This window comes from Pristiophorus japonicus, chromosome 1 (genome assembly GCF_044704955.1).
Source record: "Pristiophorus japonicus isolate sPriJap1 chromosome 1, sPriJap1.hap1, whole genome shotgun sequence".
Taxonomy (NCBI): domain Eukaryota; kingdom Metazoa; phylum Chordata; class Chondrichthyes; family Pristiophoridae; genus Pristiophorus; species Pristiophorus japonicus.
In genome coordinates this window covers 198,260,906-198,278,678 of record NC_091977.1, presented here as the reverse complement: position 1 = coordinate 198,278,678, position 17,773 = coordinate 198,260,906, and the positions used below count along the sequence as shown (strand labels likewise).

The 17,773-nt window shown below is 45.1% G+C and overlaps 1 protein-coding gene across 1 annotated transcript in view; it reads left to right on the top strand.

The window, feature by feature from the left end:
- Positions 1 to 17,773, top strand: part of LOC139267961 (soluble lamin-associated protein of 75 kDa-like) — a 102,204-nt gene that overhangs the window by 72,280 nt on the left and 12,151 nt on the right. Inside the window, exons 6-10 of the mRNA XM_070885948.1 lie at positions 1,691 to 1,870; positions 5,432 to 5,560; positions 6,547 to 6,680; positions 7,454 to 7,508; positions 15,473 to 15,623. Coding sequence (XP_070742049.1) covers positions 1,691 to 1,870; positions 5,432 to 5,560; positions 6,547 to 6,680; positions 7,454 to 7,508; positions 15,473 to 15,623 — 649 coding nt within the window. The remainder of the gene's footprint in view (positions 1 to 1,690; positions 1,871 to 5,431; positions 5,561 to 6,546; positions 6,681 to 7,453; positions 7,509 to 15,472; positions 15,624 to 17,773) is intronic.

Here is a 17,773-nt window from a genome sequence, read left to right as displayed (position 1 = left end):
TGAATGCCTGGCTGATGCTGATGGCCTTCTGCAGAGTGACGGTGGTTTCGGCAGACAGTAACCTGTGAAGAAGGGCCTCATGACTGATGCCAATTATGATGTGAAGACGTCCCGCAATGCATCGACGCATCGACGAAGGATGCGCCGAATTCACACGGTTCTGCCAGCCTCCTGAGGTCGACAGCGTACTTCGCGATTTCCTGGCCCTCGGGGCGGTGGTGTGTATAAAATTGATGCCTGGCCGTGAGGATGCTCTCCTTCGGTTTGATTTGGTCCCAAATTAGCACTTTCAGCTCCTTGTATGACTTGGTTGTTGTTTTCTCTGGTGCAAGCAAGTCCCTGACTAGGCCGTAGACCCCGGGCCCACAACTGGTCAACAGGATAGCTCTGTGCTTATCTGCCAGCGTGGCCGGATCATCGCCTACCAGGTCGTTTGCTACGAAATATTGGTCGAGCCACTCCGTAAAGGCTTCCCAATCTTCACCCTTTTCTAATGCCCCAATTTTTGCGTGAAAGTTCGTAATCTCGTCGCCAGTTGTTATGTCTGTAATACTCTTATGAATGACTCCACAAGGTCTAGTATTGTACTTGAGCTGTTACTGTAACTCCAGAGTGAGGCACAGGCATGGTGGGCAGCCTTTTATACTGGGCCCTGCACATCTATGCAGGTGACCCTCGGGTCTCCCACCGCAGTGCCCTCTGCTGGCACACCTTATGTGACTATACAGTTAGTGTACATGGTCTACATACATGACAGTTTTAATCGGAGTTCAATATCCAAATCTAAGTGGTTCCTTCAGCAAAGATGCCCAGTATACTCTGTTTTCAGCAGGGCATCTTAATGGGCTTGTTTATTAAATTTCTGTTTAGATGGTGCCTCTGCACGCTGACATCAGCATGGTGACTGAGGGTTAATTCTGTGGTGAATCTGTTCATGTTGCACTGTTTTTGCTAATGTCTGCATTCCTTTCCGTTCCTCCTGTGAACACATTAGGTTTGTTTTTTGTTGCTGGCTGTTCATTCACTCTACAGAATCTCCTTTAATAATTTCTTTTTAGAGAAACGTGGGCTCTGGAGGTCTTTTAATAGAGGAAATAATGAGCTAAAATCCCTATTTTTTTTTTTTCTTTCAGAATTGACATGACTTTCTAATGTGAGAAAATGAAAATTTAAATACTTGAGCAACTGGATTTTTTTTTGTACTAGATTGTACTATTTACATAAAAATGTAATGGTTTTGATAACTACTATACATTTTTTTTTCCCCCAGCTCCTTCTCTCCTAAACATGGTGACTCATGTCAGGATGAGAGGAACTCTTAACAAACTGGCTGTTCTTCATTCATCAACAGAGACAGTGACTGTCAGCTGGCTGTGACCATGAGGGCCATCGCAGCAGAGCCTGGTGACCTTGTATAAATATTTCCATTTTCTATGAATCCTGGCCAATTTTTAAAAATTGATATTTTCTCGTCCCTCATCAGGGATATTGATGCAGATTATGAGCCCTCAGCACAGACATGGCATCACATTCATGCCCTTGGTCTGTAGGGATTCCTGTTGTAACATGTGGTACATTTATCTGCTGAGCTATCTGTTGTACATGATCATCTAGTGCTTCAACATACTTGTATTCCTATCTAGCCTTTGCAGCCACCCTAAAGGTACTGTTCTGAATATTGTCTCCGTAGGAAGCAAGTGCCATACCTTTCTGACTCAGTGCTACCAGTTGCCAATACTAGATACCATCTTTGTGAGGAAGAAGCATCGCGGGAAGGGATATGGGCTGCAGATGCTGGAAGATTTTGTTGACTGTTTCACAGAGGATGCACTGGGTTTGAAATACCCACTTTCACCCTCTATGTACGGAGGTAAAATGAAATATATTTTACCTTGTAAAAAGTGTTTTCTTGAGAATGAATGCGGTAGAATCGTTGGAACGTGCAGACGGTTTGAAAACATTACTTTGATTAGTTTGTGAAGGTTCTTCTAAAATACAATTTACTGCAGAAGATACGTGATTTGATATTTTTATAAAATTGAATATTAGTTATTTTACTAAGATGTAGCAAAATCCAATGGAGATTTGGAGGTAACACTTGACACCCCACATCCCGCCACCAGTGTTGTGAAGTATACACTCTTCAGGGATCCCCTTGGCTTGGGCATCCCAGCTTATCCAGAGCGCATTCATAATATTTGCATCAGAGCTAGCTCAGTTGTTCAGTGTTGGTGTTGAATGAACTTGTTGGGAATGGAGATTACTACAACAACAACTTTTATTTATGTAATGCATTTGACATAGTAAAACGTCCCAAGACACTTCATGGGAGCATTCAAGCTATTAAGGTGCATCTTAAAGGAGGAGAGCGAGTTAGGGAGAGAATTCCAGACCTTATGTCCTAGACTATGAGCTCTCAACATTTTTACTTTTGAGGCCTCCCTCCCATGTTATAAAAATTGAACAGACCCCTGTAACACAAGTAATTTTTCTGTTTTTTTTTTAAATGAGTTACACAATTAACCATGTATTTTTATTTTGTTAACAATTTGACTGCTGTCCTCCAGTCTTTCCCTTGGGCTGAGATTCTCTCTTTTCTCCACACTTCGACTGATCAGAGACATCTCGCATAATTAGCCTTCCAATTTGCAAGTTATTTGTATCTTAAGCAAGCATTTAAAATAAAATGCATATACTGTGTTAATATGGTACTGGACACAATTCTAATTCCAAATGGTACAGCAGACAGTAATTCAATTGAAACTTTCCCACTCTTGTAAATTCACTCATGGAATTTAAAAAATCCTAATATACAGATACAATATCTGCATTAATAATTTAGTTTATTAAAATTCAGTTGCACAGCACAGTAGTAAGCCCTGTCTTGACCAGTGTTTTTCCATTCAAATAGCATCTGCATATATGGAGTCCAAAGACAAATAATGCTTTTTTCCAATTTTGGGCTTTCGTGCAGTGGCTGTAACCAACCAACATAGACCTAGTCCTTGCCAGTTGCTGCTTTATAAACAACATAAAAATAAACATTTTACAAATGAGGACTAGATTTGTTAAGTGCAGCTGCTTTATTGATGGTTATCGATTAGGAAGCAAATTTTGAATATATACATGTAAAATTAAATGATCAGATTCCAGTCTTTATTACCGTAAAGCTCTGGGTGCCGAATAGGGTTTTATCCCACAGCGCTCATACTCGTAAGCAGTCCCTTGGAATTGAGGAAGACTTGGTTCCACTCTAAAAGTGAGTTCTCGGGTGGCTGTACAGTCCGATGCGAGAGTTACAGTCTCTGTCACAGGTGGAGCAGATAGTGGTCGAAGGAAAGGGTGGGTGGGGAGTCTGGTTTGCCGCATGCTCCTTCCGCTGTCTGCGCTTGGTTTCTGCATGTTCTCGGCGACGAGACTCGAGGTGCTCAGTGCCCTCCTGGATGCTCTTCCTCCATTTTGGGCAGTGTTGGGCCAGGGCTTCCCAGGTGCCGGTGGGGATGTTGCACTTTAACAAGGAGGCTTTGAGGGTGTCCTTGAAGTGTTTCCTCTGCCCACCTGGGGCTTGCTTGCCATGTAGGAGTTCAGAGTAGAGGACTTGCTTACAAAAGCATAGGCCTTACGCTAAACATCGGTCAGACAAAGACCGTCCACCAATCTGACCCCGTCACTCAGCACTGCCCCCTGGTCATCAAAATCCACGGCACGGCCTTGGACAACGTGGACCATTTTTCCATACCTCGGGAGCCTACTATCAGCAAGGGCAGACATCAATAACAAGGTCCAACACCGCCTCCAGTGTGCCACAACGCTAACCATGTCCTGGCTTACCCAGTTTACCACAAGATTCCTCTAGCTTCTGGATCTGGTTCTCCAGGAACAACATTGCAATCACAAATGATAACTCTTAGAAGCCCCATGAAATTATCAAGACATAATGCAAGTGGAAAAAATTTAAAAATCAAAAAGCAGAGAAGGGGAGAGTGAAATCACATTCACGGGTTGGAACAAAGGAGAAATGAGAAGCGTGAAGAAAACCTGGACATACGGAGAGTTTTGCCAACTGATTTGATGCACATAATCATGTCACTGGGGAAGCAAGAGATGAAGTTTTAAGTAGCAGCTTCGCTCGCTCGCCCTCTCCAAAACCTGTGCGGACCCCTTGAAAGTATCGGGGCCCCGGACCCCTGTTGGAGAACCCCTGACCTAGATGGCTAAAGGCACAGCTGCCAATGGTGGGGTGAACATAAGAACATAAGAAATAGGAACAGGTATAGGCCATACGGCCCCTCAAGCCTGCTCCGCCATTCAATAAGATCATGGCTGATCTGATCATAGACTCAGCTCCACTTCCCTGCCCGCTCCCCATATCCCTTTATTGATTAAGAAACCGTCTATTTCAGTCTTAAATTTATCAATGTCCCAGCTTTCACAGCTCACTGAGGCAGCGAATTCCACAGATTCACAACCCTCAGAAGAAATTTCTTCTCCTCCTCTGTTTTCAATGGGTGGCCACTTATTCTAAGATCGTGCCCTCTAATTCGAGTCTCCCCCATCAGTGGAAACATCCTCCCTGCATCCACCCTGTCAAGCCCCCTCATAATCTTATACGTTTCGATAAGATCACCTCTCATTCTTCTGAATTCCAATGAGTAGAGGCCCAATCTACTTAATCTTTCCTCATAAGTCAACCCCCTCATCCCCGGAATCCACCTGGTGAACATTCTCTGAACTGCCTCCAAAGCAAGAATATCCTTTCGTAAATATGGAAACCAAAACTGCACGCAGTATTCCAGGTGTGGCCCCACCAATACCCTGTATAACTGTAGTAAGACTTCCCTGCTTTTATACTCTATCTCCTTTGCAATAAAAGCCAAGATACCATTGGCCTTCCTGATCACTTGCTGTACCTGCATACTATCCTTTTGTGTTTCATGCACAAGTACCCCCAGATCCCGCTGTACTGCAGCACTTTGCAATCTTTCTCCATTTAAATAATAACTTGCTCTTTGATTTTTTTTTTCTGCCAAGGTTCATGACCTCACACTTTCCAATATTATACTCCATCTGCAAAATTTTTGCCCACTCACTTAGCCTGTCTATGTCCTTTTGAAGGAAATCTGGAAAGCACAAGAGGCCAGAAGAATTCTTGGAGGGTTATAAGGCTGGACAAGGTTGGAGATGAGGAGGGCCGGGGTCAAGGAGGGATTTGAAGACGAGAATTTTAAATTGAGGCATTGCTGGACCAGGAGCCAATGAATGTCAGTGAGCACAAGGGCGATTGGTTAATTACATTTATCTTTAGTATTACATTAGCTCAATAACTCGTGCAACTCAGATGCATGATCTGCTAAGACAAGATGACCAATAAAATGTTGTAGCCGAAGTCTCATTGTATTGCAAGTCTTACCCAGCTGCTTTATTTCTTTAGTTTGTAGAAAGTATTTGAGCAATTATCCTGATGACCACGATCTTCTCTGGGAGGTTGAAGGTGTTGGACATCAGTTCCAGCGAGTTCATATTGCAGACAAACTACTGACGCAGATCTCGCCGATAAAAGGTAATGCAGGAAACTCCGACCGAGGCTCCCAGAGTCTTGGCCTCTCATTCCACCTATCAGAACCCTACAATTGTTATCTCTCTCTCATTCTCCCCAAATTAAAGCTAAATACGTTTGCCAATTTAAAATATCTATATTATCAACAAGTTTATTTGTAACATATTGGGCCTTTCACATGGAAGGTTGATTTCTGCAACCAGTGTACTCGGTTCCTGTCAGAGCTGAGATGTGCAGGATGAGCGTGCAAACCATGTGTTGCTGAAACTGAACTGTGTGTCTGTCCTGAGATCATTTCTTGTGTGAGCCGTGCAGCTCTAAACCCTCCGACTTTTACAGTTGTGTCCCAGAGGTAAGCAGCGTAACTGCTGAGATTCTCACAACTGCCAACCATTTAGTGCCGTACTCTGCATGAGCAGGATGTTGTCTGTCCATGCATATCCATCTTTGTGGATGACTGTTCCTGACGGATACAGGAGTGCCTGTAGAGATGGAAATATCAAGGCAGTTAATATTTAATGGAACAAAGTATATTTTGAGGGCAGCAGGGTCTGAAATGTGAGCAATAAGCTTCCAACTTACAAATTCCAGGTGAAGCTTTCAATCATTTCCAATATTAAGGTGTAAGTATGAAAACCCTGTTGTGCTTGTTCCTAAAATGGGTGCAGATTTATGGCCAAGTTCAGCTCAGTATTCCTGGAGTTGTGCATGACTGAGCGCAAATCAGAGAACCAGGCACTGGGGTAATTGTGACCCAGTCGTGACGCTCCTGTGTTTCAAACCATTGATTTTAATGGGTGGATAATTGGAAGCATCACAAGTCGGTCTGCTGAACCCTGACAATCAGTGCTCCGCTGGGAGCATGGGTCGAGCAGCTCGGGACTAATGAGTTGTCCAAGTGTCTGTTTTCTTTCTAACTGCTTACAAAATGTATGATGCTGGTTTTCTGTGGAGTATGTTCAATCTGGTATTTGTGTGTTGCCCTCAAGGTATGGATATCTCGGAGGATGAGGACCTTGGAGCAGTAAGAGGAGAGCCTTCATCACTAGACTTAACAGAGAGTGAAACTGGAAAGCAACTGTTTGACAAAGTGGAGAAGCAGCCAAATTTGATGGAGCTATCTGTAGGTTCCATTGTACTGTGTTCCTCTTTGTACAGAATGGCTGGTATAGGGAAGGGGGTGGGTGTCTAGAATGATGGGAATCTGAGGAAATGAAGGAACTGATAAAAGAGTCACTGAGCTAATGGAATAAAGTTTGAGTTAAAGGATGAGTCTTCAACTGACGCAAGAATGCTTTTTGAGGAACTAGGTAGCTATGAGGATAGTTTTGGGCATGTTTAGAAGGACACCATGCCCATTGAAGGCTTTGAAAGGATCTGAGGCAATGAGAAATAATTCAGCAGAGTATTCAAAAGCAGAGTTCCAGAGGTGTGTTATGTAGGTAACAAAATCAGCAGTGGTCTCACCTTACCGAAAACCATACCAACCATCGTGGATTAGGTGAACACTTGCAGAAGTGATTTGAATTAACTGCAGCTTCAATAACTATAGGATGGTAGTTGGAAAGATAAGCGAGCGCTTTATTTGGAAGAAGGTAAACATAAGCAAATCTCCAAGGTGGATTGGAAGATAGAGATTGAAGAGACTGCATAGGATGAGGATGTGTTTGGAAGCAGTTTTTGAGGGTAATGGGAGAGAAACCATCTGAACTAGAAATCTGACTGGAATTCAGAGAACAGAAGATCAGACCAGTCTGGCAGGGATAAACCTTGTTCTCTCCAAAGCTATTCTGAGTATGGTAGGACATTATATTTGTATTTTTAGTGAGAAGGAACAGAAAATGGAAAAACTAAGATGTTATGAGAAGGTTGATGTTGTAACATTATTTCTTCCAGACTGAATTGCATGCGCGTCCAGCGCTGCCGGGTGCCTCTTCAATCCTTTCTGAAGGTAAGGTGATGTGCTAGTCCATGTTGCAAATTGCCTATCTGCTGCTGAGTACTGCTGTCTTGTTAGAAACTGTTTTTAAAAAAAACAAATCTGATGTTTATCTATCTTTCATTTCATTTTGTTTTTTAAAGTGTTGCGATATACTGGTATCTATGTGGCATGTACCATTCCAGAGCCAGGGATTGGCTGGATTCAGTGATTTGTCCTTCAATTCAAGAAAGAAAACCTTTTTTGGAAAATTATTCTTGTTTCCTGCCTCTCCCTGATGCTACAGCCCACACATCCTATTCTTGAACAACTTCTCTTCTTGGGCAGCCCCCCGGAGTCGAGGATGACTTGCTTCCAAACTAATGAGTTTTCTGGTGACTGATGGGACCTACAGTCTCTGTCACAGGTGGGGCAGACGGTGATTGAGGAGACGTTAGTTGAAAGGCCGGTTGGTTGGGGTACTTGGGTTGTCATGCACTCCTACCACTATTTGTGCTTGGTCTCCGCGTGCTCCTGGCGAAGAGGCTCTGTGTTCGGGGCCTCCCGGATGCTCTTCCTCCACTTTGAGCGGTCTTGGGCCAGGGATTCCCAGGTGTCGGTGGGGATGTTGCACTTTTTCAAGGAGGCCTTGAGAGTGTCCTTCAAGCGTTTCCTCTGCCTACCTGCGGCTTGTCTGCCATATCTGGGCTTCGAGTAGAGCGCTTGTTTTGGGAGTCTCGTATCGGGCATGCGGACGATGTGGCTGATCAAGCGTGAACAATGCTTCGTTGCTGGGGATGTTGGCCTGAGCAAGAACACTGACGGTGCACCTATCCTGCCAATGGATTTGCAGAATCTTGCGGAGACAGCGTTGGTGGTACTTCTCCAGGCTTTTAATGTGCCTGCTGTATATAGTCCATATCTCCTGAAGCATATAGGAGGGCGGTTATCATTATTGCTCAATAGACCATGAACTTTGTGCCGGGTTTGAGGTCCTAATCTTCAAACACTCTTCCTCAGGTAACCGAAGGCTGCACTGGCACACTGAAAGCAATGTTGAACCTAGTCATCGATGTCTGCCCTTATTGACAGTAGGCTCCCGAGGTATGGAAAACTGTCCACGTTGTCCAAGGCCTCATCATGGATTTTGATAATCGGGGAGCAGTACTGCATGGCGGGGGCAGGTTGGTAGAGGATCTTTGTCTTACGGATGTTTAGTGTAAGGCCCATGCTCTTGTATGCTACGGTGAGGGTGTTGATGATGGCTTGGCGTTCGGCCTCCGAGTGTGCGCAGACGCAAGCGTCATCTGCATAATGTGACCGAGGATGGGACGACCTTGGAACTGGACTGGAGGTGACGGAGGTTGAATAGATCCCGTTTGTTCTGTAGATTAGCTCCACTCGAGCTGGGAGCTTACTGAGGGTGAGATGGAGCATTGCAGCAAGGAAGATCGAGAAGAGCGTTGGTGGAATTTAGAAGGAGGAGAGTATAGCCTGTCCATGAATTGGGTCTGTGGTGGATTCATTGGTCAGGATCACGGCTTGCATGTCATCGTGAAGCAGGCAGAGAGAGGATGGTGACAAACCTTTGAGGCCAGCCGAATTTTGAAGAGGACGCTCCATAATCTTTCATGGCTGACAAGTGTCGAAGGCCTTTATGAGATCAAAGAAGGCCATGTACAGAGGTTGGTGCTGTTCCCTGAATTTCTCTTGAATTTGATGCTTGGTAAAGATTATGTCCGTTGTGCCCCTTAGTGGGCGGAATCCGCATTGCGACTCTGGGAGGAGCTCTTCAGCCACAGGGAAAAGGTGATTGAAGAGTATGCTTGTGATGACTTTCCCTGTGGCAGACAGCAGGGAAACTCCTCTAATTACCACAATCAGACTTGTCACCTTTCTTGAAGATGGTCATGATTGCAGCGTCTGAGATCCTCTGGCATACTCTCCTCCTTCCAAATAAGAGAAATGAGATCATGTATTCGCGCCAATAGTGCTTCTCCGCCAAGCTTTAGTGCTTTGGCGGGGATTCCATTTGCTCCTGAGGCCGCGTTGTTCTTCAGTTGTCGGTTGCTTGGGCCGTAGGTGGTCTTGACTGCGTTGAAGAATCCACGCATGTCGTGGTTGTCGGCTAGTAGCTGGATCTCCTGCGCTTTCTCTACCCACCATCTGTTCTTTAAATCGAGTTTTTTGTTGGACCTCGGCCTTCGGACGTCTGTAGAGCTGCTTTCTTGCTCTCGAGTTATCTTGCTGTTTCCAGCTCAAGAATGCCTTACGCTTGCAGCTTATTGCGCACATAGAGGCTGCACTCCAGGACATAGTCGACGTATTTACTGAGGCGTACGAAAGCATGGGCCTTATGCTAAACATCCGTAAGACCAAGGTCCTCCACCAGCCTGTCCTCACCGCGCAGCCCTGGACACCATATTTTGGGAGCCTCCTATCAACAAGAGCAGGCATCGACGATGAGATCCAACACCGCCGCCAGTGCAGCCTTCGGTCGCCTGAGGAAAAGAGTGTTTGAAGACCAGGCCCTCGAAACTGCCACCAAGCTCATGGTCTACAGGGCTGTAGTAATACCTGCCCTCCTGTATGGTTCAGAGACATGGACCATGTACAGTAGACACCTCAAGTCGCTGGAGAAATATCACCAACGATGTCTCTGCAAGATTCTCCAAATCTCCTGGGAGGACAGGCACACCAACATCAGCATCCTCATTCAGACTAACATCCCCAGCATTGAAGCATTGACCACACTTGATCAGCTCTGCTGGGCAGGACACATAGTCCGCATGCCTGACACGAGACTCCCAAAGCAAGTGCTCTACTCGGAGCTCCTTCATAACAATCGAGCCAAAGGTGGGCAGCGGAAACGCTACAAGGATACCCTCAAAGCCTCCCTGATAAAGTGCGACATCCCCACTGACACCTGGGAGCACCTGGCCCAAGAGCGCCCTAAATGGAGGAATTGCATCCGGGAGGGCGCTGAGCACCTCGCGTCTCAACGCCGAGAACATGCAGAAATGAAGCGCAGACAGCGGAAAGCGCGTGCGGCAAACCAGTCCCACCCACCCCTTCCCTCAACGACTATCTGTCCAACCTGTGACAGAGTCTGTGGCTCTCTTATTGGACTGTTCAGCCACCAAAGAACTCACTTCTGGAATGGAAGCAACTCTTCCTCGATTCCGAGGGACTGCCTATGATGATTAGCTCCTGGTCGTTCTCGTCGAACCAGTCGGTGTTTCTTGGTCGAATGACCGAGCGTCTCGTCACAGGTGCTAATTATGGAGGCCTGAGGGCAGACCAGGCACTGTGGACACGTTGCGTCTCTGGATCACTGGGAGTCGTCAGATTGGTAGTGAGGCGCTGGCTGAATAGGGCTTTCTTAGTTGGGTCTTTGACTGCTCCAGCGTTGATTTTCCTGCGGCATTGTTTCTGTTGCCGCTGCTGTTTTGGTGCCACATTGATGGAAATGACAGAGTGGATTAGGGGGTGGTCCCTCCAGCAGTCGTCAGCTCCTGTCATGGCACGGGTGATGCGCACATCCTTGCGGTCCCTCGCTCGGATGATGATGTAATCTAGCAGATGCCAATGCTTGAATCAAGGGTGTTTCCATGATGCCTTGTACTTGTCTCTCTGATGGAACAAGGTGTTGGTTATAACGAGGCCATTGCGTCAGGAGGAGGGTACCGTTGGAGTTGGTTTTCCCTACCCACTCTCTGCTGATCATACCTCCCCAAAGTCGCCAGGCATGTCGCACGTTGGGACTCGGGACAGGGATTCTTCAAGGCTGGAGTAGAATTCCTCTTTGATCTCATCTATAGCATCCAGTGTTGGGCATATGCATTGATGACTGTAGCGCACTGGTTCCGGGCTAGGGTGAGCTGAAGGGTCATGAGGCATTGAGTAGACTGGGTCTTTACTCGTTGGGAGTTCAGAAGGATGAGGGGTGATCTTATAGAAACATTTAAAATAATGAAAGGGATAGACAAGATAGAGGCAGAGAGGTTGTTTCCACTGGTCGGGGAGACTAGAACTAGGAGGCACAGTCTCAAAATATGGGGGAGCCAATTTAAAACCGAGTTGAGAAGGAATTTCTTCTCCCAGAGGGTTGTGAATCTGTGGAATTCTCTGCCCAAGGAAGCAGCTAAGGCTAGCTCATTGAATGTATTCAAGTCACAGATAGATAGATTTTTAACCAATAAGGGAATTAAGGGTTACGGGGAGCGGGCGGGTAAGTGGAGCTCAGTCCACGGCCAGATCGGCCATGATCTTGTTGAATGGCGGAGCAGGCTCGAGGGGCTAGATGGCCTACTCCTGTTCCTAATTCTTATGTTCTTATGTTCGTTTATCCCGCAAAGTGAGTCTCTGAGATGGCCAACTAGCTAATTTTTTTTTTATATAGCGATGCCCACCCCATGGAGGTGGTGGTCTTCTGGTTTCCCTTTCCAGAAGAAGGTGTAATCACCACCTTGTTCTTTGAGCTGGCCTTCCCCTGCCCACCGGGTCTCGCTTAGGGCGGCGATGTCAATGTCGAAACGTCCGAGCAATGATAGCAGTACGGCGTTCCGGTCTGTTGCTGTTGGGGTTGTCCATGAGGGTCCTGACGTTCCAGGTCATGAACTTCATTTTAAACCGTGAAAGATGCCTGTGCGTGAATTCTTTTAACGTAAGATGGCCAGTGCATACCAGCTACCTCATGGGCTTGACCGAGCACGGTCTTGGTCCAGTGGCAAGGGCATCCAAGATAATTGGAGACCAGGCTCTGCTGCATGGGTCTAGTACATACACACAAACATACTCCTACTGTCCTCCTTCCCACAGGACCTCTCTCCCTGGGATTCATAGGATGCAGTGTAGGCCTCACGGCCTCACAACCTCGCTATTGGTCCCTGCTGCGCCTTCCCTGGGCCTCGACCCTGCTGCTGGTCCATGCTGCTCCACTCCTGGGCCCCGACTTCTCCGGGCCTCTCCACTCCCGACCTCTGCTCCCGACCTATTCCTATAGGATTCTATTCTCGAAAAACACTGCAGAGCTGAAAGCATGAAATTTTGTTCTGTCTTCTTGCCCCTGTGCAATCTTGGGTGATGTTTTTAATCCAGAAATCATAATGACCTGCATTTTACGGTCTGCGGCGAAGGAAAGGGGCTTGCCATTCACCTCGCTGACAGCGACCCACAAAGGTTTTGCGGGCTTTAGAGCACAGATTTGTTCTAATCCGGCGTCTGATTCAGCGCGGCGCCCTCTTCAGGGGATCTGTGGCATCTGAACAGGGCTAGAAACTGAGACTTTTCAACCAGTAAGTTTGAAGAATTCCCACTGAGGCACACAGTCTAAACCAGGAAATATAAAGCAAGAAATATAAATTATTTCGCTTCCCGTACATCATTTAAATCTAAAGATTGGGAAAACAAATGGGATTAAGGGAGAGAGGTAAGAGACAGACAGAAAAAGTTAAAAATATATATTTTTTAAACCTCCAATACTAATTTTCTTAGAAAATTAGACTCCATCCATGCTTGTAAAATTAATTTTTCAGGGCCACAGAGGCTGTTCACTAATTATCACTTATCATGTCATTGTAACTCAGTTACTCTTGAATGCAGCTTGTGGGGAGGGACCACTGAATGTAGTCTTCTACGTAATGCAACAGTGTTCAATATATGGACAAGTTTTATGATAATTGAAGGGAGTTCTATTTCAGTAGATTATATAAAAAATTCTTGGAGGGGCAGGTTATTTTGGATATTTTAAAATTTCTGTTACACCTAACGGGAACAACAGAATGCTTAAAGAATACAACAGCAGATCATAATCTAAACCAGTGTCTGTGTTTTGGCACAAGATGGAAAGTTTCAATGCCAATAGAGGGGGGCTTTGCAATTAATATTACAGGTACTGAACAATGAATTTGCTGCTTACAGCGCCACCTACAGGTGTAACCTGTAAATGTTGACACTTAGTGCATTTTCCCATTGCAATAGTCAGACATGGGACTTTTAAGATTTTAAAATGGAATGTTATGACACTCCTTGATTATAGCATCTAATAGATATTTCAGGATGAACCATTTTTCATCTCTTATTTTCCCACCCACTCCAACTCCAATTCATCCTCACTGCACAGTTCTCTCTTGCTTTCCATGAGTTCCAACTACTGCTTAAATCCCCTTGCCAGTCAACTCCAGACCAGTTCCCTACTCTTCCTGGTTCCCATGCTGGGTGACATTGATAATGGCTCCCTTTCCTCATGCAGAGACCCTGTCCCTTTTGAAATCTGCCATTATCACCCCCTCCTCAAGACACTAAACCTACATCTATCCATTCTCCATTGCATTATCACTAACCCTCTTTCCCCTCTCAGGTCTTCAGATATGTTCTCTCCATGCCCATCTGTCTCAAAACACAGCAGCCCTCCAGCCTCGCTCTGAATGGCCATAATCCTGGCATGGGAAAAGTTCATCCTGCTGGTGCACTTGGTTGCTTCAGAGGTTGAAGTTGAGATTGATTAGAGATAGCTTAATGCTGACATTGAGCCACCAAGAAGGAAGAGCTTTCCTATTCCCCAGTACTAATGTGTCGCATCTCGATGAGCAAACAATATACACACAAACACAGGGTGGATAAGGGGGAACCATTGGATGTGTTATATTTGCATTTCCAGAAGGCATTCGATAAGGTGCCATATAAAAGGTTACTGCACAAGATAAAAGTTCACGGAGTTGGGGGTAATATATTAGCATGGATAGAGAATTGGCTAACTAACAGAAAACAGAGAGTCGGGATAAATGGTTCATTTTCTGGTTGGCAAACAGTGACTAGTGGGGTGCCGCAGGGATTGGTGCTGGGTCCTGAACTATTTACAATCTATATTAATGACTTGGATGTAGGGACCAAATGTAATGTAACCAAGTTTGCTGCTGATATGAAGATGGGTGGGAAAGCAAATTATGAGGAGGGAATACAAAATCTGCAAAGAGATATAGACAGGCTAAGTGAGTGGGCAAAAATTTGGCAGATGGAGTAATAATATGGAAAAATATGAGGTTATCCACTTTGGCAGAAAAATAGAAAAGCAAATTATAATTTAAATGGAGAAAAATTGCAAAGTGCTGCAGTACAGAAGGACCTGGGGGTCCTTGTGCATGAAACACAAAAAGTTAGTATGTAGGTATAGCAAGTAATCAGGAAGGCAAATGGAATGTTGGCCTTTATTGCAAGGTTAGAGTATAAAAGCAGAGAAGTCCTGCTACAACTACAGGGTATTGGTGAGGCCACACCTGGAGTATTGCATGCAGTTTTGGTCTCCGTATTTAAGGAAGGATGAGGCTGTTCAGAGAAGGTTCACTAGGTTGATTCTGGAGATGAGCGGGTTGACCTGTAGATAGGGTGAGTAGGTTGGGCCTATACTCATTGGAGTTTAGAAGAATGAGAGGTGATCTTATCGAAACATACAAGATAATGAGTGGGCTCGACAAGGTGGATGCGGAGAGGGCATTTCCACTCGTAGGTGAAACTAAAACTAGGGGGGCATAGTCTCAGAATAAAGGGCTGCCCATTTAAAACTGAGATGAGGAGAAATTTCCTCCTGAGGGTTGTAAATCTATGGAATTCTCTGCCCCAGAGAGCTGTGGAGACTGGGTCATTGAATATATTTAAGGCGGAGATAGACAGATTTTTGAGCGATTAAGGGAATAAAAGATTATGGGGAGCGGGCAGGGAAGTTGAACTGAGTCCATGATCAGATCATCCAGGATCATATTAAATGGTGGAGCAGGCTCGAGGGACCAGGTGGCCTACTCCTGCTCCTATTTCTTATGCTCAATCTCTACCTACTGGTGGTATTAAAATAAAACAACCCAGTTTTTACATTTGTTTTCTCCTTAAGGTGCACCATTAATCTGCACCTTTTGTGGGCTGTTGCTTGTATTGTATCTCGATGCTTTTAAAATTCTTAACTCAAGACCTCCCATGTTGCAATAAAATATTTTGGTTTCCAGAGCTGACGAGACCCCCCGTTACTAAACGGGGAAGAAGTAGCAAATCCAAACGTTCCAAACTAGAGAAGCAGCATGTTAAGTCAGAACAAAAGCCTTTGAATAATGAAGAGGAGGTGATTATGCCAGCAGTGCCTCAGGATCAGCTAAACAGGTAATTGAACCCGTTGTATGTAGTTTAACTAAGGACCATAATCATAGAATCAAGGAAATTTGCAGCATGGAAGGAGGCAATTTCGGCCCATCGTATATGCGCCAGCTGACCAAGAGCTATCCAGCCTAATCCCACTTTCCACCTCTTGGTCCGTAGCCCTGTAAGTACACCTCCAAGTACTTTCTAAATGTGGTGAGAGTTTCTACCTCTAACACCCTTTCAGGCAGTGAGTTCCTGACCCCCACTGCCCTCAAGGTGACAATATTTCCCCTCAAATCCCCATTAAACCTCCTACCAATTACTTTAAATCTATGCCCCCTGGTTGTTGACCCCCTTCTGCCAAGGGAAATAGGTCCTTCCTATCCACTGTATCTACGCTGCTCATAATTTTATATACCTCAATAAGATCTCCCCTCGGCCTCCTGTTTCAAAGAAAACAAGCCCAGCCTATTCAATCTTTCCTCATAGCCAAAATTCTCCAGTCTTGGCAATATCATCATAAATCTCCTCTGTACCCTCTCCAGTGTAATCACATCTTTCCCGTAATGTGGTGACCAGAACTGCACGCAGTACTCCAGCTGTGGCCTAACTAGTCATTTTTATACAGTTCAAGCATAACCTCCCTGCTCTTGCCTTTATTAGCTGAGGCATAGAATACAAGTATTTCATATGCCTTCTTAACCACCTTCTCTACCTGGCCTGCTACCTTCAGGGATCTGTGGACATGCACTAAGGTCCCTTTGTTCCTCTACACTTAGTGTCCTACCATTTAATGTGTGTTCCCTCCCCAAATGCATTACCTCATTCTTCTCTGGATTGAATTCCATTTGCCACTGTTCTGCCCACCTCACCAGTTGATTGATATCTTCCTGCAGTCTACAGCTTTCTTCTTCATTATCAACTACACAGCCAATTTTTGTATCATCTGCAAACTTCTTAATCATACCCCCGACATTCAAGTCTAAATCGTTGATATATACCACAAAAAGCAAGTGACCTAATACTGAGGAACCCCACTGGAAACAGCCTTCCAGTCACAAATACACCCTTCAACCATTATCCTTTGCTTCCTTCCTCTGAACCAATTGTGGAACAACTTGCCACTTTGCCTTGGATCCCATGAGCTTTTACTTTCGTGACCAGTCTGTCATGTGGGACATCATCAAACGCCTTGCTAAAATCCATATACACTGCATCACATGCACTACCCTCATCGACCCTCCTAGTTACCACCTCAAAAGATTCAATCAAGTTAGTCAAACACAACCTTCCCTTAACAAATCCATGCTGACTGTTCTTGAAAATTCCGTGTCTTTCTAAATGAAGATTTATCATATCCCTCAATGATTTTCCAATATTTTCCCCACCACCGAGGTTAGGCTGTAATTACTTGGTCTATCCCTTTTCTCCCTTTTTAAACAACGGTACAACTTTAGCAGTCCTTCAGTCCTGCGGCACCACACCTGTAGCCAGAGAGAATTGGAAAATGATGGTCAGAGCCTCTGCTATTTCCTCTTTTTTGCTTCTCTGAACAGCCTGGGATACATTTCAACCGGGCCTGGGGATTTATCCACTTTCAAATCTGCTAAACCCCTTAATACTTCCTCTATCACTATGTTTTCTTTCTTCTGATATTTCACACTCCTCCTCCTTCATTGCAATGTCTGCATCACCCCTCTCTTTTGTGAAAACAGACGCAAAGTATTAATTAAGAACCATACCCACGTCTTCCGCCTCCACACATGCATTACCTTTATGGTCTCTAATAGGCCCCACTCTTTCTTTAGTTATCTTCTTGCTCCTTTTGTATTTATAAAACATCTTTGTGGTTTCCTTGATTTTTACTTGCCAAACATTTTTCATGCTCTCTTTGCTTTCCTAATTTCCTTCTTAATTTCACTCCTGCACTTTCTATACTCCTAGGGTTTTTGCAGTCATTATCATAGGCAGTTCCTCAGAATCAAGGAAGACTTGATTCCACTCTTAACATGAGTTCTTAGGTGGCTGTACAGTCCAATTCGAGAACCACAGTCTCTGTCACAGGTGGGACAGATAGTCGTTGAGGGAAGGGGTGGGTGGGACTGGTTTGCCGCATGCTCTTTCTGCTGCCTGTGCTTGATTTCTGCATGCTCTAGACGACGAGACCCGAG